This window comes from Pseudoliparis swirei, chromosome 23 (assembly GCF_029220125.1).
Source record: "Pseudoliparis swirei isolate HS2019 ecotype Mariana Trench chromosome 23, NWPU_hadal_v1, whole genome shotgun sequence".
NCBI lineage: Eukaryota > Metazoa > Chordata > Actinopteri > Perciformes > Liparidae > Pseudoliparis > Pseudoliparis swirei.
Window position 1 is genome coordinate 6320676 of NC_079410.1, and position 24706 is coordinate 6345381.

Consider the following 24706-nt stretch of genomic DNA (forward strand, 5'->3'; position numbering starts at 1 on the left):
CTATATTATAGTATAACATTTGAGGATATGATAACACAAATTAAACTATGTGAGCTTTTTTGGAGGGTTTGAACTCTCCCTTGAATAAAAAAGGCTGTTAATGTTTTGAGTATGATTATTTATTTATTTATTGGAGGATTTTAAAAACTATGGCAAAAGAAACATGTGTACTATACCCAGCCTCAGCATGTATTTTACTTGCATGTAGAAACGCATGTGCTGAATTTACATGCTCTGAAGACGATTGTTGGTAAGAATGCATTAATGTGGCAGATGGTCTCATCTGGAGGAAATAAAACCCCAAAAGGCTGTGATGCTCGCTAAAGGTCACGTTTCCACAAACAGAAAAACAGTCCTCCGATCCCCGGAGAAAGTCCAGAGATTTGGGGCCTGAAAGTCATCAAGAGCGCTGTGAGTAGCGTGGACGCGTCTTGAGACGCACGTTGAGAACCGAGCCAGAGAAACACGGTTCGCTCAAAGCTAATTGCAAATATGTTTTCATCTCGCCGATTAAAAGTCATCGAGTCCGCACCGCCGGGCTCCACTGATTGGCCGAGGGTTTCTAAGGAGGATTTCAATGCATCTGTTTAAGCCGACATCTTGAATGTTAATGTGCTTTACCTCGTTGTCTGCCATCCACACAGAGAACCATAATGGTTCTTAAATGGTTCTTTAAAAGGCGTTGTGGTTCTACGAAGAACCGTCACCGAGATAGGTTATTTGAAGAACTCTTTAAGGAAATGGTTCTCTAAAGAACCCTGGTTTGAAAGGTTCTTTGTGGAACCATTATAGGTTCTTTGTGGAACTCTTTAAGCAAATGGTTCTTTAAAGAACCCTGGTTTGAAAGGCTCTTTGTGGAACCAGAAATGGTGCCTTAATTTAAAGAACCACATTTTTGAAGGTTCTTTGAGACACCTTTATAGGTTCTTTGAAGGACTGTTTAAGGAAATGCATGGTTCTTTAAAGAACGCTGGTTTGAAAGGTTCTTTGTGGAACCAGAAATGGTGCCTCAAAGAACCACATTTTTGAAGGTTCTTTAAGACATCTTTATAGGTTATTTGAAGAACTCTTTAAGGAAATGGTTCTTTGAGGCACCCTTGTTTAAAAGGTTCTTTGTGGAACCAGAAATGGTTCTTCTATGGCATCACTCTGAAGAACCATTTTCGGTTCCAGGTTTCCTTCATGTTTCTGTGTGCATGTCAGAAACTTCCCGAGTGGACCTGTTCTCTCCTCTGCTCGAGGTCAAGATCTTTACGCTCTTGGTAAAGCCAGTGCTCTTCAACTCTGTCCTCCTAATTATCTTTAATGTTCCGGTTTGTTCCCCCCCCTCTCCTCTCCACAGCTCAGGTGTCACAGCACTAGCGTCTCTGCTCGCGGCCCTCTGAATAAAGGATGCACGAGGACCTGGACGGACGAATCAGATGACTCACAAGAAGAGGAGGAAGTCCCAGCCTCTGATCTCAGGGCCGCGGCTGGTGATGATGTGAGTCCTCAGGGTTTGCCACGGGCCCATTTTAAGACATGGAGGTGCTTCTGTTTGGCGTTTGGAACCCGCTGGTAGACGGACCTCGATGTCCGACATGAGGTCGAGGGAACCCTGACCGTTTTCGTCTCACTCACCTGACTTCTGTCAGCATGCCAACGCAGCATAGATGACTCACCCTTTAAAGAGACATCACTGGGGAACTAACACTGTCCAACGATGTAGCCGCGACAGGGGACTTACCTGTGGCCCGCCATTCAAAACAGTCCAATCGCAGTCAGTATGGAAGTGCAAACAACCTCTCTGGTCTGGATATACGTCAACAGCACAGAGCAACTGACCACTTCAAATGAGAACAACACCCGGGAGTTGACCGAAGGCTCAGATAACCACCAATCGTACATCATCGGTCTCTTCCTCTCCTGCCTGTACACCATCCTCCTCTTTCCCATCGGATTCATCGGCAACATGCTCATCCTGGTGGTCAACCTGAACCACCGGGAGAAGATGACCATCCCCGACCTTTATTTCGTCAACCTGGCCGTCGCCGACCTCATCCTGGTGGCGGACTCCCTCATCGAGGTCTTCAACCTGAACGAGAAATACTACGACTACGCCGTCCTCTGCACCTTCATGTCCCTGTTCCTGCAGGTCAACATGTACAGCAGCATCTTCTTCCTCACGTGGATGAGCATCGACCGCTACGTCGCCTTGGCCAGCTCCATCGGCAGCCGCCCGCTGAGGACCATGCAGCACGCCAAGCTCAGCTGCGGCCTCATCTGGATGGCGTCCATCCTGGCCACGCTGCTCCCCTTCGCCATCGTGCAGACGCAGCACCGGGGCGAGGTGCACTTCTGCTTCGCCAACGTCACCGAGATCCAGTGGCTGGAGGTCACCATCGGCTTCTTGGTGCCCTTCTCCATCATCGGCCTGTGCTACTCGCTGATCGGGCGGATCCTCACGAGGGCGCAGAAGCACCGCGGGCTGCGGCCGCGGCGGCAGAAGGCCCTGCGCATGATCGTGGCGGTGGTGCTGGTGTTCTTCATCTGCTGGCTGCCGGAGAACGTCTTCATCAGCATCCAGCTGCTGCAGGGCGCCGGCGACCCGTCGCAGCGGACCGCCACCACCCTGTGGCACGACTACCCGCTCACGGGCCACATCGTGAACCTGGCGGCGTTCTCCAACAGCTGCCTCAACCCCATCATCTACAGCTTCCTCGGAGAGACGTTCAGGGACAAGCTGCGTCTCTTCGCGAAGCGGAAGGCCAGCTGGTCGCTCGTGGACCGCTTCTGCCACCACGGCCTCGACCTGCGCCTCTCCGTCAGGGGCGAGGTGTCCGAGGTGTGACTGTCGGGAAGAGGGGGACGCTTGTGTTATCAAACGGAGTCCGCGAGAATACGCCAAAGAGATCTTCATATCAAAGTGATGCGTCACCCAGTGGGAGCTATGACCTTGTCTTTCTTCGTCTGTTATTCAGCTCACGGCTAATCCGCTCACTTTTTGAACAAAAAAACACAAAAGCTATCAAAGCAGGATTTACACTACCGTTCAAAAGTTTGGGGTCACCCAGACAATTTCGTGTCTTCCATGAAAACTCACACTTTTATTTATCAAATGAATTGAACATTTCATAGAACATATAGTCAAGACATTGACAAGGTTAGAAATAATGATTCATATTTGAAGTATTAATTTTGTTCTACAAACTTCAAGCTCAAAGGAAGGCCAGTTGTATAGTTTATATCACCAGCATAACTGTTTTCAGCTGTGCTAGCATAATTGCACAAGGGTTTTCTAATCAGATATTAGTCTTCTAAGGCGATTAGCAAACACAATGTACCATTAGAACACTGGAGTGATAGTTGATGGAAATGGGCCTCTATACACCTATGGAGACATTTCATTAGAAACCAGACGTTTCCACCTAGAAGAGTCATTTACCACATTAACAATGTATAGTGTGTATTTTTGATTAATGTTATCTTTATTGAAAAAACAGTGCTTTTCTTTGAAAAATAAAGACATTTCTAAGTGACCCCAAACTTTTGAACGGTAGTGTAAATGACGTGATGTGTGCGTCGCTTTATGGAGTTTACCTGCATGTTGTGTTGTTTTCTTTGAGGGTATTTGGCGTGTTATTTCTTCAAAAAGTTAGTCGGGTGGCAACGGTAAACGAAATGCTCGTGACGGGTGATGTGTCAGCATCTTTCCGTCAAGCAAAGATAACTAACGGACGGATGAGTGTCAGAGGGGTCCGGCCTTTGCTTGAGAGAGACAATAATTAAATGTAATCCGGCCGTTTCATCTTCAACAGAGAGGTCATGTCAGTTACAACCCACGTGATATGAAGTAATATCCCCCAGTTTATGTAGAAAGATTAAAAACATGCATTTATTAAGCACATACACGTCAACATCACCATGAGATCCCGTGATGAAATAACTGCTCTCATCTTTCAATTGAAATCGAACATGAAACCAATGTGAAGACAATCCAGGACGTTTCAGTGCTCTTCACTGTCCCTGTCCAATATACTAGGGAGACACTGAAGGTGAATGGGGTAAATAATGTAACTAATACATATCAACATTAAACTTCCCCCAGTTGCTTACTTACATTGAGGTAATTTTTTTTGGTATTTGTACTTTTCTGAAAACGTATGTTTAAATATGCAAATGAGGCATTATGTTTCTGAATATGAGCTAATTTCCAAAGCAGAAATGTAAACGTGGGATAACGCCAGGTTGAACATGATTGTTTTTGTTTTTCGCTGTGCACATAAGATATCTCTTTGAATCGATCGATATATCAGACAATACAGCCAAAGAACAGCCAAAGAAAATAGAAAAATATATTTTTTTGCCAAGGAATAAAGTGTTCCATAAATCAGGCAATGACGAATGATATATGAACAAACTCCTCTGGATACTCATGAAATAGGAATGAAACTGGAAAGTTTGGTGTATGCAAGTGCTGCTGAAGTGGAGATCTCTGGCTTCTCAAGATATGTATTGTGAAATGACAAATATTTTGAAGGTGCATATTATGTTTCTTTAAATATGCAAATGAGGCCTTATCTTAAGCTAACTCCTTCGATGAATTTAGGAGAAATTGACAGATGCAAATAATGGACGATTTCTTTCTAGTCTGAAAGAAGACATGTTATGGAAACAAGTAGCCCACAATCTCAAAATGTATTTGTGCATCAAGAAATTAGTTCCCCCCCCCCCCCCCCCCCCCAGGGGTGTCTCCCTCAATGTACCCGCTTGCTTTGGGCATTTCTGATAACATTTCTTTCTTTCTTCTGTTTGAATGAATACGGCCTTATTGTATAGCAAAACATTCATTGGGCAATGCAAACCAATGTGTTCTATTTTTAGAAATAAATAAAAATCTCTCACTTTTTTCCAGGAGTACAAAGTGGAAGTTGTCGCGTGATGTTTATTAAAAAAAAAGACATAACATAAAAAACATTTGTTTAAATCTAGTATGTCTTCAAATATCACATGGAATGAATAAAGGGTTAACGTAGCCATAAAAAAAAAAAAATTCTCATACTGGACGTTTTGATTTCAGTCACGCTATCAGGTGAATTAAGGACGTATAACATGTGAGGTTAAAGCCCTAAACTCGTATGTCTGAGCTCATATATATTGCGGTTGATGTTTGTGAGTGCTCATTTCAAAGATGGCGGTGTTATTACCCCTCTTGTCAGGTCCTGTTAGCATGAGGGTAAAGCAAAGAGGCAGGTGTTGTTTCGCCAGGAGGGAGATGAGACAAACACATCGTTCAACGCCGACAACATGAAGCCGCTTCCATCTTCTGAGCCCCCACGTCAGTAGCGCCCATTACACCGTGTCACGGGGCCATTACTTACAGGCCTGGGGTGGGCCACTGATGTATATCACACATTTCCACCTAAAACATAACACACATGCACATCTGCGGCTTGCTTTTTCTCTTCTTTTTTCACTCAATCTACGCAGATACCGTGACATCGGACATATTTCGGGTACCAAAAGGACATCACTGGGACGAGAGGATTCTCTTAAAAGTATAATCGCTTACAAATTGGATGAAACTGCTTTTGGACAGCAGGAAGGTGCTCGTTAACACCTCCATCGCAGGTTAATGGCGTGCAGATTGCCAGGCTACACAGGTGCGGTTTAACCATTTTCAAATCGCTTCCCGTCAGAGGCTTAAAACGACCATGAAGGTTTAAACTTTAAATGCGACCTGCCGCGACGCTTTACGGCCTCACGTTGTGTGTCGAGCCGTCGCAGCAAACGTTGTGAACTCCTGCTGCGTAATATAGCACGGCCTTCTTCAAATTCATTTGCACGATATGAAACACAACAGGGTTTACAGAATATTCTGTGATGTGGCAAGGAGCAAAAGACACCAAACAACTCACACCATAAGTTTGAGGATTCTGACATCAACATATCAAAGTCTGTGTCTTGTGTTTCGTGCATGAGGCAGCCGGAGATAATGGCGTGACTGGGAAAAACAGGAGTCCAGACCACAAACTGTTATTCCAGCTGTGAGAGTCCCAGCAGCCTGGGAAAGCAGGCTGAGGATGGCTCGAGTGATTGTTTGTGAGAGGGCTGCAAAAAAATGCAAAACTTGTTGTTGTGGTGCACGACGGTAAAGATTCATTTGCACGGTGTTCCCGTTTTTTCGTCCTTTGTCCTGTGCTCTTCTTCACCTGCGACAAGGCAATCAGCGCGTTGACTTTACAAAACATGTGGAAGTATATCGGATATATTTTTCTTCCGCGTGTTGACTCGATGCGGATGAAGACTCGGCACACGAAGACAGGAAGACGGGGAAGTAATAATCCAATGATGGCTGTCAAGTTCACGGAGATAAACAAGCGACACCGAGACACTGTAGAAGAGACGGAGGACCATCTTTACATCACACACACACACACACACACATGTAAGATGCTGTGAGAAGAGGTTGACAGTGGACTGTGTGTACAGCTGAGACTAAACCGAGCAAGGTTAAAGGTTTGCGGCGGCTGACGTCACAGAAAGGGGTAAAGGGTGTGACTTTTCCCCTTGCTTACATTTAATCCTCCCTCTGGAGGGACGCTGGATTAAACAATGAGTTTGTGAGGAACAAATCTCTTTGGTAAAAAAGAGAACATCATTTTATTATATCGGGCGGATAAGCGAGGTCGTGCGGCCGAATGTTGACGATATAGCAATCTCGAGACAAATTGGATGAACTTGATGTTGTTGTTGGCACATTTTCCTCATTGTACCCCTGCTGCTGTTGCTCAAAGACACCAAAGTGCTACACACACACACACACACACACATAGTGGCAAGTTTATTAGGTGCAAAACAAAGTGACAATGTACTGTAGTTCAGAGAAGTGTTGATTCCACTCATCATTTAAGAGGCTGCAGATCGGGTTATTATCTTTATTTAAAAGGGACCATGTACAGTTAAAACATAAATATCACCATTTAATGCACTGTACCAGATTGTAGTTTCTGCTATTTTGCATCTATAAAACAATAACAAACAGTACAGGATAAGACGCACTACAACAGTCTATGTTGGTGTTGTACTGGCTTGTATTTTGTTGATATATTGATTCTTATATGTTGTTCCCTTTGTGGATATTAATTATACGATGGACGAAACATTATAAATATCTTTCCCGACAGCTCAGTCAAAACCAAGCAAGCTAAATACATTCTACATAAAAAAGGTGAGCACTCTTAAAATATGTCCAGTGTAAAAGAAGAAAGAAAGAGGACTGGACACTGTCCAACTGTCAGCTCGGTGGGGGTGGGGCATGTCAAAGTAATTACAACAGGACAGTCCAGGGTTTATGCCTAATTATTAGGCAGTGCACCCGTGGACCTCGGCAGCTGAATAATGGATTAGGGGTATAATTGCATTTGTAAATTAAAATCCCTTACAGGGAAAAAAGAGATCTAAATAGAACAGATTAGCTTCCCAGTTACAGGAAGGAAGAAAACAAAAGAGTTTGACGTGCTGCAGCTAGACCTCTGATCAAATTCCTTATATTGAACATTTTAGGCAATCGAAAAAAAACTATAAAATCTAGTTTTCAGAAAAACTAATTAGTAAATTCCCACTGGAGGCCTATTTCTCGATGGTGTGTTCAAAATACACTTAACTTACTGTCGTGTGAATATGCGTAAAAAAATATTTTCTCCTGCAAATATGTCATTTTATAATATAACAAGCATAGAAATCAGAATATAGGTGCTTTTTAATATCCGCGATCACACTTAATTTGTTGTTCTAAAAATACTTTTAGGATTAATACACATTTATTTATATATATATATATATAAATATTATTTATATATATATTTATTTAGCCCACACCTGTATGCTAAATTCATTATGTGTATAGGCTTATAACGGATGTTGATCACTGAGATAAAAAAGCAAACAAGCAAATAAAACAAACACACAAATGGAGAAGAAAAGCATATTACATAATAAGAACATGAGAATCTTTTCACATCTCGCCCACCACACACACCTTCATCTCCATTAGAGCTGTGACTTTCTCAAGTGACGTGTTTAGACCGAGCCAAATGCAGAACAGAGGCAAAGGTTCTCAAATAGATTACTACACATTTTACTGCAACAAGTGATTTTATTTTTGGAGAATATATATATATATATATAATATATATTGCTGTTTTTGTTGTTTTCTTTCTACTTCACATAAGTGTTTTTGTTTAAGCTTCTGTTTCAATTGTGTGTTGAAAAAAATAATTCAGGTGGTGGACTTCCATAAAGTCAAGACTTTTTCCTGAAGATTAACAACAAAAAAGTTATTTTATGTTCGATTAGATTTAACTTTATTCATCCCCAGGGGGAAATTTCTTGACGCAGCAGCACTTTTACAAATATACAATACAATAAAATAAAATATCAGGGACATTTATGCTATTTTATTGGTGTCTAATTCATTATATGGGTGGAATATAACGGATGAATCAACTTAAATGACTATTTTAGACCAAATTAAGAAAAAATACATTTAAAGTTGTTCCTCACGCATTTTTCTGCAGATATTAAAATGAGGAAAAGGAGATAGACTATTCTTTTATCTCTTGGCTCGTTTATATTAATATAAAATATTAATGGCGGGGGCTGGGGGTTAATTGATAACTTCAGTATTTCTAAAATCCTGCTTTGAATATCTTCGCCATAAAAGGGTGTGCGTGGTTCTCATAGTTGTTACTTAGTATTGAGGAAATATTCCTCAATGTTGTTATTATTATTGTCAGTATTTTAATTCATGCATACGGTGCATCACGACATATAAAGGCTGTAACGTAAACATAAACAGAGGCACTTCACGGTCCCGTCTTTGCAGCGCCCCCTGCATCAATGTGTGCAGTGTGCGCTGGCTCGCAGGCGGACGGACGTGCACGCGAGCAACAGATCCGAGCGCATGCGCAGTTCATTGTTTTGACTGAAAATGCCGTCGGTTTCGAAAACGGCGGCCAATGCGTCTCCTCAAACCGAGAAACCTTCCCACTATACGTGAGTAAAGCCGCCGCGCTGAAACAACACAATCGCTTCGTTGGAGAAAGCCTTACTTGCATGTGCGCGCGCGCGTTTGCATTTCTCGCATTCCTCAACTCTTGCGTGTGCGCCTTAAAACATGGTGCTTTTTCCAGGCATTGTGACTCCCTTAACGCCACATAGCAAACAACGACTGCACGTATACGACATCCAACCATCATGCGGGAAACACGGACGTCTTTAAAAACACTTTAATTCACGAGCCCCGGCGTCAACGGAACGGTGTAGACTTGTTTTACAGAGTTGTGAAATAGTTTCGGTAAAACCTGAATGTAATAACGTCAACTCGGCAGGCTAAATGATTAGCTAGGAACTCGCTAACCAGCCTGCTTGTAAATAGCTCGGCCTTATTTTGAGTTCCCCCCCCTCGCTACGCACATTTACACACGTACGCTCGGGGACTTTCAACCAACGCTACGTCAGAATACTTACGTAGTTTTCTTTGTGAATAGCGAGCTAACGTCGGTGACCCAAATTATACGGGCAGGCTACAAAAACACAACGCGACACCACCACGTCGTTGAGCTTATTTATTGATATATATTTTTTGAAACGTGGCTCCTGACGCTACTCTGTTTCCGGTTGTCTTTTTATTTATTTTTTATTGTTTTCAGATACTTAAAGGAGTTCAGGACAGAGCAGTGCCCGTTGTTCCTCCAGCACAAGTGTACGCAGCACAGACCGTTTACGTGCTTTCATTGGCATTTTCTCAACCAGCGGCGGAGACGACCCATCCGAAGAAGAGACGGCACGTTCAACTACAGCCCCGACGTGTACTGCACGAAGTACGACGAGACGACAGGCATTTGCCCCGATGGAGACGAGTGAGTGCCCCGCCGTCCTGCAGTGCGTGAACGCGTCATGCAGCTGCTGACAACTTCACTGCTGTCGGCTGCTTGCAGATGTATGAAAAATTTAAAACAAATCAGACCGTGAATCAAAGTTAATGCCACAAAACAAGATTTAACGCACAAAACATTTCATATGGTAGAGAGGTGTCTGTGTTGTTTTAAAATGGTTTGGGGGCTTGTAGTTTATTTGTTAAAGTTGTACTTTTATCACGAAAAATGGTATCCTGGCCAAAATTCTGTATGTATTTGTATGCCAGGTTTTATTCGACCCATTTTAGTTATATTATTACGAAATAATCTGAAAAGTCCTTTTTTATTATAAATGAAAAACACACATTTAAAAAAAAATCTATATGCCATCTTATTCCTCGGGATCAGGACCGAATTTCTGTTTTTCTTTAAAAAACGAGTCTAATCTGTAAGTATATTATATATATAGCTCTAGGATAATATTATATATATATTATAATTTATTATGTTCTTGTATTTAGATTCTCAGAGAGAAAAACAAATTCTAAATTTGACCAGCTTGCTGTGGCTACAGTAACACAAGTGTGCATGATATTCACGCACTCTGTTACGTCCCATATATCAGCTGCGCTGGGCCTGAGTTATAAAATACCAGAGTGGTTATTAACAGCTGTCAGATGCAGGAGTCTTTTATTTTTTACATGACAAGAAAAAAGTGTGTGTCTTTTGTCATCAATCATTTTCTAGCACTGAATAGAGTTGTCGAAACGGTGTGTGTTCTTCGAGCAAAGTGACGACGGCAATATTAAGAATATAATGTTTTTGCAATGTATTTATTGAACCAGGAAAACGTGGTTTCATTGGTAGTTGCTTGGCGAGCGGTGTTTATCACTTAGGGTCCCCTATCTGAAAGGTGTGGTGTTGCTGCAGGTGTTGCTGCATGTTACAGATGCAATAATGCACCACCACTTCTTTGTGTTGTTGCATCATGCATGTATAGTCCTACATTTAACTTTTCTGATAGCACTCACACATCATGTGAGATAGGGGCCACTGGTCACTGGAGGCTACTTGACAGGTTTTTTTGTGGGAGCTGCCCAGCATTATATTCACTGCTGATGCTACTATTAATTTCAGCTAATGGGAACACGCATCACAAAAGGGAAAAATGGTTTCTAAACATGTTGTGACGCGCGTGTGTCTTTAGAGGAGCCGGACGTCATCGTCAAGCTGCACAGAAGCTAGACGTGCGTTCTCAACATCGGCGGCAGCCTCTCCGTGTGACTGGGAATTAAAACTGGCACAGCATCTAATTGAGTCCCACATGGAAATAGAAAAAATAAATAACTACGATTATTGAACGGCTCCCTACAATTCCTCCTCTGCCAATGGCAGCTATTTTAGTATGACCTTATGTGTTGCCATAGCAACTGTTGCTACTCAAGTAAAGACGCTGTGGTTTATTCAAGAGGCCTTTTGACCACACATTTCTCACAGTGCAATCCTATTCTGGATTTAAAATTGGTGTCCAACTATATAAATGCAAACGTCCTCCTTTTTTATAAAAAAAATTATAATCTTTTTTATTGTTCACACCACATTTTACACATCAGCAGTGTATTGTTGTCATATATTGGGATTTAAGAGTTGTACTGTCTAATTTTATATATTTAATTTGAAGAAGATTGTGTGGTGTCTTCGATTTGAACATTTTATTCGTATATATATTTTTATTTAGCTTAACTAATTACATGTTTCAATGTTGTATCCTCGCTTCCTCAGCTGTCCTTATTTACACCGGACGACCGGAGACACGGAGCGCAAATACCATCTACGCTATTACAAGACGGGCACTTGCATCCACGAGACGGATGCTCGAGGCCATTGTGTGAAGAATGGACTCCACTGTGCGTTCGCTCACGGGCCACATGACCTCCGACCTCCTGTCTACGATATCAGGTGACACAAATAGGGTCCTCCCCTTCCCCCCGGAGTGTTCAGGAGTCGGATTGCGAAATGTAGAATGATTACACATGTTTCTTGGCTTTCTTCTTGGTATTTAGATATTTTCAAGATGTATTTTATGAATGCTTTAAATCACCTGTTTAAAAAAAACTAATGTTATGAGATAGTCCAGTGTAAGGTTTAATACCAAATTAATGTTGTAAACTTTAATTGTGATTTGTGATGTGTAATTTGTTTATTTAGCTTTTTTAAAACTATTTTTAGATAACAAATAAGTAAATATCTTTCATGTTTTACTTTTTTAAAGAATTGGAAATGAAAAATAACACTTGATTTTCTGTGCAGAGAGATTCAAGCACAAGAGGCCCTTCAAAATGGCCAGTTGGGATCAGGGGAAGGTATTCCTGACCTGCAGCCCGGTGTGTTGGCCAGCCAAGCTATGATTGAGAAAACTCTGACGGAAGACCCCCGGTGGCAAGGTGAGGACACTACGCCTCATCCGACGACAGTGGGCTCAATGCAATGCCAAATGTGCTTGTTTGAAGTTTCCTGCAAAAAAAAAAAAGGCTCTTAATACTTTGTGCCACTTTTGCAGATACCAACTTTGTTTTAGCCAACTACAAAACGGATCAGTGCACGAAGCCCCCGAGACTATGCAGACAGGGCTACGCCTGCCCCCACTACCACAACAGTAGAGATCGAAGACGGAATCCAAGAAAGTTCAAATATCGGTGAGAAATCGCTCTGTTCGAGTCGGAAAATGTATATTTTTTAAATATGGGTGTGTGCATGTAAAGGGTTAATGGCTCTGACTTTCTGAATGCAGGTCGACTCCGTGCCCGAATGTGAAGCACGGGGACGAATGGGGCGAACCCTCCAAGTGTGACAGTGGAGACGGCTGCCCGTACTGTCACTCTCGCACCGAGCAGCAGTTTCACCCAGAGGTGAGTGACGGTTGTTGTTCAGAGAATTAATACCAGGGTGAGAGGTCAGAGCTTTCATCTTCACTGTGATTCATTGTGATTGTTGTGCCTGGGCCCTAAAACTGCCCCACATAGTGTGAGAAATTTAGTTTAGGTCTGTGAGTTCAATATCCGGTTTTATTTTTGTGTTTGTATAATGCATTGAAGCTTCTTTGCTGTCACTTTGTGGTTGACTAGTTTTTCTATTGTGCAAAAACATCTTGACGTTGTTCCTTATTGACTTGTTTTTTGGTTGTTTGTCTTTTTCCTCTCTAAGATCTACAAATCTACCAAATGCAATGATATGCGACAAACTGGATACTGCCCCAGGGGACCGTTTTGTGCTTTTGCACATGTAGAAAGTAAGTGACGGTGCAAAGGCCCGCCGACCACATGACTCTGACGCATTATCACTTGTTTATAAAATTAATATTGAATAGTGCATCGTGTGCAAACTGCACAGACTTCGCCACCGCACGTCCTTGGATTAATAATAATAAACAGAGTGTGAAGTAACACACACAAAGATTCCTTGCTTTATAGTTAAATGCACTGTTTACCTTTTTCTATATTGTGATGTTAGCTGTTTATTTCCACACTGTATGAATGTAATGTGTGTTTTAATCCTTCCAGGAATTCCCTCTACAGAGGAGACCATGAGCTCACTGCTCACGGTGATCCAGACCAGCTCACAGGCCCAGCTGGGCTCTCAGCAGTACTCTGAGTGCGCCGGCAGTGAGTGGACCAGCGGAGGCAGCTCTGCAACCAGTAGCAACGGACAAGTAGGAAGTGTAAGTTTCCTCTGTTGCTGCGATGGAACGCGTTTCCCAAGCGACTCGTTTTGAGACGTCTCTTTAGATGTGTTCGACGTCTGCTGGTGTCGAAACCGACATCTCAATTCGGCCCTTTACGTGTCGACATGTTTACCGCGCTCTTAGTTTCCATTTCATGTTTTTCATCCTATATTGATTTGTAATTGTTAGTATTGTCTTTGCTGTTTTGCATCTCATTACTGAACAGAAAAGAGGCAATATCTCACTGAAAGTGCTTTTAAGACTATAATTAACTTATTATTATTATTGTTACCGTCTCGATCTTCGATAGATTCTCTCCGTTCAGAATGATGCTTTTAAAAAATAATCTTTTGATCATCCTTTTATTAGGACCATGTGCACTTCTCTTTCCCAGGTCTCATGTTCTAATAGCTCGCCTGTAACGCCAAGCTCAGGAGTTAACCACTTGTTATTCCCAGTGGGGTCCGCCGGCAGGCCCCGCCCCTTAACTAGTCGTAGTTTATGCGCCGCCACATCCAGCGTCTCGCCTCTGACGCCTAACTATCCTAGAGCTCCGGGCTTTGAACAGGTATACTGACTGCTCTCTTCAGCTTTCATTAAAAAAAGAAGAATTTAACTTAGACGCAACTTGGGGAATTCACTGTTAATGTGTCACCGTCGTTCATTTTTGTCATGTCATTTATAGTTTTTGAGATGTTGAGACATTTCTCCATGAGTCGTGGATCATTTCATGTGTCGGGTGTCCATAGTGTCTTATCACATGATGAAAGTATCAAAACTGCTCATTGTGGATCTTCTGCTGCATTTGGTTAACGCTCCGAGAGGCTCAATCTTGCAAGCAACGCTGCCTAAAGAATATGTATATATATATTTTACGGTGCATACACAGCCAGTATTTGTAACTCTACACAAATAATTGTAGTTCTGACCGAAGAATGCAGCCCACTCGCAGTAAATGTGTCTCCGGCAATGTTCTGTAATCAGGAAATATGTTTTTTTTTTTTTTATGTTTGCGAGAGCGACAAGTGGCAGAAAGAGTCTCGTTACATGTTCAGCCGCCACAGTATTTATAATATAAGGGCAAAGGGCCTATTTCACTTAGTGAGAGATATCACAGGGTGCGTACGGTCATGGAGAACCTGGAAAAGTCAAGGATTTTCAAAATGGTTATTTCCAATACTAAATTTTCTCACTTTTTGAGGTATATGCCGAGATTTCACAAAACGTTTGGTCATGGATATTTGGTTTCAAGCCCTGGAAATCCATTGTTCAACATTTGTATGGACCCTGATATTAGCTATTGTGTAAAATGTGGTTTTGTCCTTTGAAATGTGGCGTTGGTGTGTTTACCTTTCAGATGAAGAACAAGGGACAGGTGGATCTCAAATTAACGGACCAAGAAAAACAGGTTGGTGTTTAAATGGGCCGTATTGATGATATTACATCACGTGATGCATTGATTTTGACAGTGAATCACACCGATGCCCCTCCGTGCTTCCCCCTCAGACACAAAACGCGGTGTTCTCTGCGGCGAACCCGTTGGCGTCGAGCTTCACCTCCAGCGTCACGTCCAGCTTGGCCTCGAGCGTCGGCTCCAACAGCTCTTCGCCCACCACCTTATCCACCATGAATGCAAAGGCCACGCCTTTCTACCCGGGGAGCAACACGGTGGAGTCCGTCATCGGTACGTCGCGCCCACCGTAAGCGGATCCGGCCGACGGCTGACTCGGTCCTCTGTGGTGAAGTGACAGCCGGATGTATTTGGTCTCCCCCTCCCAGGATCGGCGTTGGACCTCAACTTCAGTGACATTGACGTGGCGTCTCTGGAGAAGGAGCTGGAGGAGCAAGACGACAGCGTCGGGCTGGCGAGTAAGGACGACTCGTTTTCCCGAGCACGTTTCAGCGGTCGGAGCGGTCCGATTTACAGAATGGTGCGTCCGTGGTTTACTTGTAAATGAAATGACGTTGTCCCAGCAGGTCAAAGGTTGCTCGCCGGCTCGGCCCCGGTCAACATTCCCGGCTCCCTGGCGCGGTCGTCGTCGTTCCACTCGTCGTCGTCGCTCTCCACCTCGCCGCTCGGCTCCCTCTCCCAGTCGCTGTCGCAGTCGCTGCTGTCGGCGACGCTGTCGCAGCGGAATCACTCATCAAACGTGCTGGCCAAGCAGGAGCACGGCCTCCTGGGGACCCTCAGCTCCTCTTCCCAGAATTCATTGGGTAGGCGGATGGCATCGGGCGTTTTGTGAGGAGTGAGCTGGAAAAGCCGATTTAAATCTCAGTCTTTCATCCCAATGACAGTAGTTTAGGATTCTTCTAGATTCAATGCGCCACTGTTCTGTTTTCGTCATATATATTTTATTTTACGCACTTCAATCAACTTGACTAAATGTTTAATTTAGTTCCATATGCAGAAGTTAGACTGAGAGGTATGGCTGATGGAGTTTGATATTTTGCCCAATGAAGCAACAAGAAAGATTCAGTTCTCAAAGTTAACTCACTCCTGTTAAAAAAACAACTCTGTTTTGTATTGATGTAGTTTGAGTTATCAGAGTGCTCTAAATGAATCTGCCTGGTCTTGTGATTTTGCCCCTCCCCCCTCCCCCCCAGGCTTGAACGGCGGGGCGAGCAGCATTTGGGACTTTGTGAGCGGCAGCTTTTCCCCCAGTCCGTCTCCAGTGTTCAGCAGCCTCACCGCGGCCGCCGGCAGCGCCGACCTGGCTCGCCTCTTCAGAGACCTGGACGAGGCCAAGAGGAAGATCAAGCAGTGGGAGGAGGCCTGGCATCAGGTCAAGCAGGTCAGTGCTACATCAATGGCGCTCTCATACATGCGCTACCATTCAAACGTTTAGGGTCACTTGGAAAAGCACAGGTTTTTTTTTTTTTTCAATGAAGATAACATTAAATTAATCAGAAATACACTCTATACATTGTTAATGTGGTAAATGATTATTCTAGGTGGAAACGTCTGGTTTTTAATAAAATATCTTCATAGAAGTATAGAGGCCCATCTCCAGTGTTCGAATGGTACATTGTGTTATCGCCTTAGAAGACTAACGGAGGGTTAGAAACCCCTTTTTTATGTCAGCACAGCTGAAAACAGTTATGCTGGTGAGAGAAGCTCTACAACTGGCCTTCCTTTGAGCTACAAGCTTGAAGAACCAATTAATATTTCAAATAAAAATCATTATTTCTAACCGTTACAATGTCTTGACTATATTTTTTTTATTCATTTGCTAAATAAAAGTTTGAGTTTTCATGGAAAACACCAAATTGTCTGGGTGACCCCAAACTTTTGAACGGCAGTATATCTTCCTCAGAGTATCGGAACGATTCCCCCTTTTCATCATAGATGCCATGGGGGTTTTCCTTTGTTTTTAATCCCAACGCTCCGCTCTGTTCCAGGCCTGCGAAGCGTGCCAGAAAGAGACGCGCGACGCGAAGGAGCGAGCGAAGGCGTCGGAGGCGGAGCGTCGGCTGGCGGAGCAGAAGTGGGAGGAAACGGAGCGCAGGCGGAAAGAGCTCCAAGGGGACTTTGACGTGCTTTGTCGCACCCCGGGGACTCCTCTCCTCCGTAGCTATAGAGAGCTGGACAAGCTGCCCTTGTCCAAGCTCCACTCCATCCAGAGTCGGCTGCGTAATGACCTTGACCTTATAGACGGGGTAAGACGGACCAGATCACACGCGCCATTTAGCTTTTTGTAGCGTCTAGTTTTTCCAGATTTTTTTTTTCCTTCTTTTCTTTGTCATCAAGCATGCTTATCTGCATGAATGTGTCTTTTTTTTCCTCAGTTGCAGCTGATATTCATTCTTTCTCTTTCCCCAACAGGTAATTTATCAGCTTCAGTCAAAGAAATGTGTAGTTTGCCAAAAGCATGACCGCTGCGTCGTGCTGCAGCCGTGCCAGCACTACGTGCTGTGTGAGAGCTGCGCGCCTAGTAAAACCCAATGTCCCTATTGTAGAACAAAAATACTCAAGTGGTGATGGGAAATGACTCCGAGGTACTATTTAACAAGATTTAGCCCTTTTGCAAGAGAAAAAAAACGAATAGATATTTACATTTTCTAAATGGCAATGTCTGTTTGCCGTACGGTGATTTAGAATACGACGGATGTTTGACTGAGAAAGCAAAATAGTGTTATGAATCAGATTGTGTACGTGGGGATTTCATCATTTCTAGCTTTTTGCTCATTTTATGTGCTCGTTAACTTCCTGACTGCAAAGCCACGCACTCGCTTGAGGATATTAAATTAACTCGTTGTGCCCTTTTCCTCAAATGACATACTTTGTTTACATTTGTCAGCGATGTGTTTTGGGCTAACACGCAAAGCCAACCTGACATGCAGCTCACACGGTTAATTAAAACAAATGACACGCAAACGTCGTCGACTCAAAAGACGGAACGAGAGTGAGTCGGTATGTCCTCCTCCGGGAAATACTTTGGAAATATTGTGACTCAAACTCTGATCTCTTTCAAGTTTCATGCACTTAAAGTCCTTCAAAGGCTCCAGAGGAAATGTATATTAACAGATTATTATATTTGGAGAAAGGAAACTCACTCGCTGTAACTTCACTCTTGAATCTTCACTGAAGAGTTCTTGTTTTAATTGGAGATAAATAAATTTACAAAACATGCGTTTCTCTCATACTCTTAAGTTTAATGGTCAGTTTTCAGTTATTTTGATGGTTTGGGGGGGGGGAAATGTTGATAAACCGCATATAATCTCAAATGCAAAGAAATCAACGAGTTAACATTTTAAGACGTACTGCCACGACACGTTCGGCGATGTGAAACATAAAATGGGCAAAACTCAAAAGGCTTTTCAATTGTTAAAGAGGAACACAATAAATCAAACAAATTCACACTTTTGGAAGCTAAATGAAACGGTGCATTCAAAACTATGGGAGTAATGACAACAAAAAGTAATCCGTGGCCAAAATATTGTCCGACTACAGAGACTGAATTGAGGCGTTGGTGCTGGAACACACCCGCACCTCCACGCAACGCACCTCTGTGCTCCTCTTTCAACACATTTTCATAAACATCTTTTTAAAAGCGAGCGGTCAAGCATCATTTAAGTTTGATTTGTTATTGAAGCACTTTGATGACTGGGACTTTATTAAAGGTTATATATATAGACATCTGCTTTAAGCTGCTTTTGTAGTTATTACGCTTGTTTTTCTTTTCTTTTTTTAAGATTTTATATATATTTCTTTTCTATATAAGCTAATGTCTGAAGCTCTTCGTGTGTGTGTGTACTGTGAAACATCGTTTGGATACTTCATGTTTCCTTCTTGTAAAATCATGGCTTGGTTCTACACATTAAGACTTCCTAGAAAAGTACTTCCTAGTTTCTACTTTCATAGTTCGATTTATATAAAATTCAATCAAATAAGTGCAAATTTAAAAAAACTGCATTTAGCCATAACCAGCAGCTGTAATATCAGAAAGGCACATGCTACATGTTGAGGCTGTAATTCAATCAGTTAGATTGGTCTGTAGAGATTTATATCGCCGGTCCTCTTAGAAACGCATGTCTTGTAGGGCTGCAACTAACGATTATTTTGATAATCGATTAATCGGTTGATTATTTTATCGATTAATCGGATAAAAAAACAAAAAAACATTAATTTTCAACCCTTTATTCAAAACAGGGTCCGTACGGTCATGGAAAACCTGGAAAAGTCATGGAATTTTACAATGGCTATTAGCAGGCCTAGAAAAGTAATTGAAAAAAATAAAATTCCAAAATATTTGGAAAAGTAATGCAAATTTGTTTTATTCAAATGTTAATTTACACGCTATATATACGGTATGCTTTGGAATTCTCATTGATAGTTTAAATACTACATCTTCTCACTTTGTCACGTATAGACCGAGTTTTCACAAAATGTTTAATCATGGAAATTTGGTTTAGTCATGGAAAGGTCCTGGAGATCCACTGGTCAGCATGTGGATGAACCCGTCACAAACAGACTGACAGCTTTCCTCTCCTGAGCAGTGGTCCCCATGTGGCCCCCTGAACAATATCAGAGACGCGTTCCGATTTATTATTTTTTTCACCTGGCCCGCTGCCGTTGAGATTGCAGTGAGACGCGGAAAAAATGTGAAGTGGTGCTCTTCGCAATAAAACATCTTTGAAGGGACGTGTCGAGTCTCGGCCAATCAGCGTTCAGATATCGACAGCGTTTGGGAAGTTAGGTTAGCTTGAATGTTAGTCCGCTACATCTGCTGCTGTCACGCTGCACGGTGTAGCGATACTAACAAAGTACCCGTACGTTAAAAACGATGTGATTTAGCATATTTTTAGTGTCGATACTTCATTAAAAGAGCGATTAGAGCGCACGCGCTGCTCCGCTCCGTTAAATGTCTGCACGCGCAGCGCTCACACAGCGAGTAGCGTCGTGGCTTATCTCCGTTGCCTTTCTCCGTGGAAAAATATTTTCCGCTATCCGCCACGGAATAAATAACCACGTTTTTCGTTATACTCTTGTGGAAATGCCACACACGTCGTGACATGTAGCGCCCTGGTGTCTGGGGTCATAACGTCACCCGGAGGCGCACTCAGCTCCGTGAATGTCTCCGACTACGTGAATGACTTCCGCATCCAGCGCCACGTGAGCAGCAGCAGCCAATTAGATTCATCAACAGAGGAGCAGCTCAGCGCTGATTGGCTCTCACAACACAGCGTTCCGTCTCTCCCTCCGCTCTGGTTTCCCCTGCGCCGCTCTGCACTCAACTCAACTTTGTTTATACTCCGTGACTTATTGAGCGCCGTAATAATCGCGCGACACAACGAATCGATAATGAAATTCGTTGCCAACTATTTTAATAATCGATTTTTATCGATTTTATCGATTTGTTGTTGCAGCCCTAATGTCTTGTATTAGCTAACGCATGAGATGGTGGTTTTGTAGGACTCGAGTCTCTTCTGGAACATATCGGCCTCGAACTCTAAAGTGCCTTCGTTAAAAAGGTCTTGTGTAGAATTGTCAGAGCGAAACACGAGAAAAATGTTTCTGCCAAACCTCGTTTAACTTTGCGGAAACATTGACGTGCGTACGACCTGAAGCGTGTGTGTGTGTGTGTGTGTGTGTGTGTGTGTGTAGATATAAGCCGGTGTATTTGGCCCACTGATGATGGATTTCTGCAGAAAGCGAAACGCGGTCGGCCCCCCGTGTCCTGACTTTAAAAAGGAACCGAGTTGGCAGGACTCTCATCGAAACGACCGTCTACTGTGTTAAACCAGTTTTTATTCATGCGTTTAAATCCAGTAGAACATCACGTATCTCCAGGTACACCTTTTTGATACTTCTAAATATGAGACAATGCATTGTTTACATTCATATAAAATGACAACTAAGCAACTCAGAGGACAATAATCCAGAAAAAGGTTTATGGTATTTCAGCATTTATGATTTTTCTTTGATTCATTATAGTACAGCGTGCCAGGCAGGCTAAGCACCTCTGGTATTGCATGTTATGCGATATATTAACCAGCTACTTAAAAAACAAACAGTTTGCACCGTCACACTGCCAGAATATTTGTGTATTATTTTTAGTGTAGTAATTAATAGGCTTAATAGCTTCTGCAAGCTTCACTGCTACTGGGAAAGGTATTAATGTAGTTTCTTGTTCCGCATCTAGATATTTGAATGTCGTTGTGCATCCACAGAGCAGATTTCCAAAACTATGATGTAATCTTCGGCATCTCATTTTAACTCCATCTGAGTCGACGGGTCAGTGCTTCTGCTAATCTCACGCTGGATGATGTCACAGACCTGGGCTGCTGTAGCAGCGCCGACAGGTAAACGTACAGTCGTTGGGTTTCTCTTCCCCCGGTAGAGCGGCTCTCACAGGGCCACAGGGTCGGCCAACGGAAATATTGAAATCTGAAAATCAACCAAAGTGGTGTACGACATGTCCACGTGTGTATTCTAGAAAGTGAAATGTACCCGTGAACATAATTCTAATGATTCCTACGGTATAATGGGACGTATTGGTCTTCAGGGCGGAGCGCCGAGGCCGCCCGGGTGTAACCGACAGCGAGGACTTCTGCTTTTGGGTGGATTTTTGCTTTAATATTTCCTCACAGGATAATGCCAATGGATTTTGGTTTCCAACAATAATGGACTTGAGCCCTTTAAAAAAAAAAATGTTTTGGCAGTTTTACCAAAGATTTTGAACTGTTATTTCTTTTCTTTGTTGCTACATTTTACTATTTGTTTTATTTCAGTAACAAAAAAACCTACATTTATTTTGCAACAGTAATCACCTAGTACCGTAACGAGATAATGTTCATTAACGGCATCTTTAAGTTAGCGATAGTGAGTTGAGAACATAAATGCATGACTCCAACCTTACTAAATGTGTATTTGTTCATTTGATTGCGTGTTATAGGGCAGGCCTGTGCAATGGTGGCTAGCACACGGCCAGCTTAAGGGAGGATCCAGCATCAGTTTACATGTTGTTGTCTCCAGTGATGACTGTGTGCTTCTGAAGTGGCCGCACACACGCGGTTTGTTGACTTTGCTTCACTACATAATCTCAATCACTGTGTGTTACCCATTATATGCTGTTATGTAAGGGGCTTTCTTTCTATCTGACTCTTTTATTTTTTAATTTATATTTCTTAAAAGCAGGGTCCAAATTTATTTTTAGTTTTTGTACAACTGACGGGACGGACGACGACTGTGAGAAACATCGATGGCAGGTACAGACGTAATTAAAACTGAGTGGTTATTCATATTTGTTGTTGGTTTCAAGTGGTCTACTAGCCCCCAATTCAGTTAGTTTTTTTTAATCACTTAATAAGCACAGCTTTCATTTCTTTAGATTTGTTAAATTAATCTCAAACGGACCAGCTACAAGTACATCTGTGCCTTTTTTTATTTTTATGATTACATAATGTTGATTGGTATGAAAAGAATATGTCTCGGCGACAGTGTTTGCTCTCGGTAAAATGGCAACAAATTAAACCTGTTGAATTGGAATCAAAATTCCAGTGCCTTACTTATTTTTATTGTTGTGGACCACAATGTGACCGCTAGAGGGGCCTCTCCATCAAGGCCTCGCTTAATGGTTCCAAAAGAGGAAGCAAAGGTTCGGACGTGGCTGATTATCGTCCGTCTCGGTCTGTTTATGCCAAACCGTGAAAAAGAAACCGCAATACTGAAACTGTTGAAGACACAATTTTGATCTCAATAAGTCATCTGGCACCAAAAACTCACATGTTGGTAAGGAAAAGCACCAAAATGGGAAAACTTGTGTAAATGAGCTGTAATCGATGTGTCATGATGTTCTGCATTGGAATAGGTTCATCTATTTTGCATTATTGTTAGTTGTTAGTTTTGTTTTTAATATTATGAAAATGGAAGCTTGACAATTTATGCAATCTTGTACGATGATATGATGTATAGGGCTTTTTCAAATTAAGTATAATACAACGGGTGTTGTCAGCAGTAAATCTGAATGTGGAACCAGTGGTTTCAGACACTTTGGAACATTTCAGTAGAAATTATATTTTAACATTGAAGCCCTGAAATATTGAATGTATTGTTCTGAATTGGATATGAAATGAACAGGTCACTGGATATTATGGCGCTCGGTTAATTCATTATGATGTAGCATCTAGATGTGAATTGCTATTCAATAAAATGTATTAGTACTAAAACAAATGCAAGTTTTCACATATTTTTAAGCATAATGAAGAAATTGAGGAAATATATATATTTTTCTCCGGGTCATAAAGTGATTTAATAGATAATGTGTTAAATTTGAAAACTGCATTTCATGGATTGATTTACTGTCAGTGGGTTTAGACATTATTTATAGATTAAACAATATGTCCCTTATTTTGTGATGTGCTATATGGATATTTAGGAAATTCTCTTCTGTTAATTGTAGAAATGATTATGTTGGTTTATTGATTTGTTTGTGTTGCAGAACATAAAACTAAGTCTTAGAATACTTCAATAGATTGAGGATTGTGTACAGAATATTTTCTGTAGTGCATTACTAGTATGTTAGCACATGTTAAATTGTTACACTACAGTTATGCAATGGTTTACAGAGTTCACAAAATTATTTTTATCTTGAGTATTAAAATCATTTTTCATCTGAAATGTGTGAATAACTTATTGTCTCAAACTATTTACAGAGGAAAGGAATCTGAAATACTGCATAACAAATTTAATGGAGGCAGAAAGTGTTTTCAAAAGTTATTGTATAGTACAGTTACTTTTAAACATATTTATATTATCTAAAACAAGTCTCCAGTTAAATTCTAGATTAGATTTTTCAAAAATGAAAATGCCAGAGATGCATCTGACATCAGATGAATTCCAACAACTCACTCATTCGCAGCATCTCCTGATTTTATTATTTTTAATAAAAGATTCCGAATTAAACATAAGCTGAACAAGTGTTTATTGTGATTTTTTTATTTTTTTTATTCTTAAAAACTAAGAATAAAAACAGCCTCCAATTTCTAAAGGGTTAAAAAATAAATTAAAGTAAAATGGTCTGTGGCGTGCTTACTTGCTGAACTTCATGACACAAAGGCGTCACATGATGTAACCAAGTTCACAACAATATTTCATGACGATACAACAAATCCTAAAGAAGCATTTCACCTATTGGTTTACCTCGAGCAGCTGAATACAGATTTTAGACTAATAAATAATGTAAATACCTCAATTGTGGTCATAATGTACTTCTTTCTGGCACTCTGGCACACCCCTGTCCCAGGATCTGATCCAGGATCTGATTCAGCCCTAACTATAAGCACTATGAAAGAGGAAAGTCTTACGTCTACTCTTACATGAGGTGACTGTCTGCCTCTCAGGCTGAAAATGGAAGCTGGTTCCATAGAAGAGGAGCTTGATAACTGAAGGCTGTGACTCACATCCTACTACGGTTAGAGGTGGTTAGAGATGGTTAGAGGTGGTTAGATGTGGTTAGAGATGGTTAGATGTGGTTAGAGGTGGTTAGAGATGGTTAGATGTGGTTAGAGATGGTTAGAGGTGGTTAGAGATGGTTAGAGGTGGTTAGAGGTGGTTAGATGTGGTTAGAGATGGTTAGAGGTCGGT

At 41.9% G+C, this 24706-nt stretch overlaps 2 protein-coding genes across 6 annotated transcripts; both read left to right on the top strand.

Annotated features, from left to right (window-relative positions):
• Positions 1-1552: 1552 nt before the first annotated feature.
• On the top strand, positions 1553-2830 carry gper1 (G protein-coupled estrogen receptor 1). Its single transcript, XM_056406889.1, has one exon. The coding sequence runs from the start codon at positions 1766-1768 to the stop codon at positions 2828-2830; it is 1065 nt and encodes a 354-aa protein (XP_056262864.1). The 5' UTR covers positions 1553-1765.
• A 6128-nt stretch (positions 2831-8958) lies between these two features.
• On the top strand, positions 8959-23740 carry unkl (unk like zinc finger). Of its 5 annotated transcripts, XM_056406888.1 has the most exons (16): positions 8959-9036; positions 9693-9902; positions 11682-11858; positions 12210-12343; positions 12460-12595; positions 12691-12808; positions 13104-13188; positions 13460-13617; positions 14015-14188; positions 14978-15028; positions 15127-15304; positions 15400-15489; positions 15598-15834; positions 16225-16412; positions 17020-17277; positions 17444-23740. In XM_056406888.1, the coding sequence occupies exons 1-16, from the start codon at positions 8972-8974 to the stop codon at positions 17597-17599; spliced, it is 2415 nt and encodes an 804-aa protein (XP_056262863.1). In that variant the 5' UTR covers positions 8959-8971; the 3' UTR covers positions 17600-23740. The 5 variants fall into 5 exon arrangements, with proteins under 5 accessions (XP_056262863.1, XP_056262858.1, XP_056262860.1 ...); XM_056406883.1 differs by lacking the exon at positions 14015-14188 and having other exon boundaries at positions 15595-15834; XM_056406885.1 differs by lacking the exon at positions 14015-14188.
• The last annotated feature ends 966 nt before the right edge of the window (positions 23741-24706 follow it).

Excerpts from the sequence above, each read along its gene's own strand:
- gper1 (XM_056406889.1), top strand. The coding sequence starts at position 1,766 with ATGGAAGTGCAAACAACCTCTCTGGTCTGGATATACGTCAACAGCACA.
- unkl (XM_056406888.1), top strand. The coding sequence starts at position 8,972 with ATGCCGTCGGTTTCGAAAACGGCGGCCAATGCGTCTCCTCAAACCGAG. Across the intron at positions 15,305-15,399 it reads CACGGTGGAGTCCGTCATCG|GATCGGCGTTGGACCTCAAC; the intron begins GTACGTCGCGCC and ends TCCCCCTCCCAG. Across the intron at positions 15,490-15,597 it reads CGACAGCGTCGGGCTGGCGA|GTCAAAGGTTGCTCGCCGGC; the intron begins GTAAGGACGACT and ends TTGTCCCAGCAG.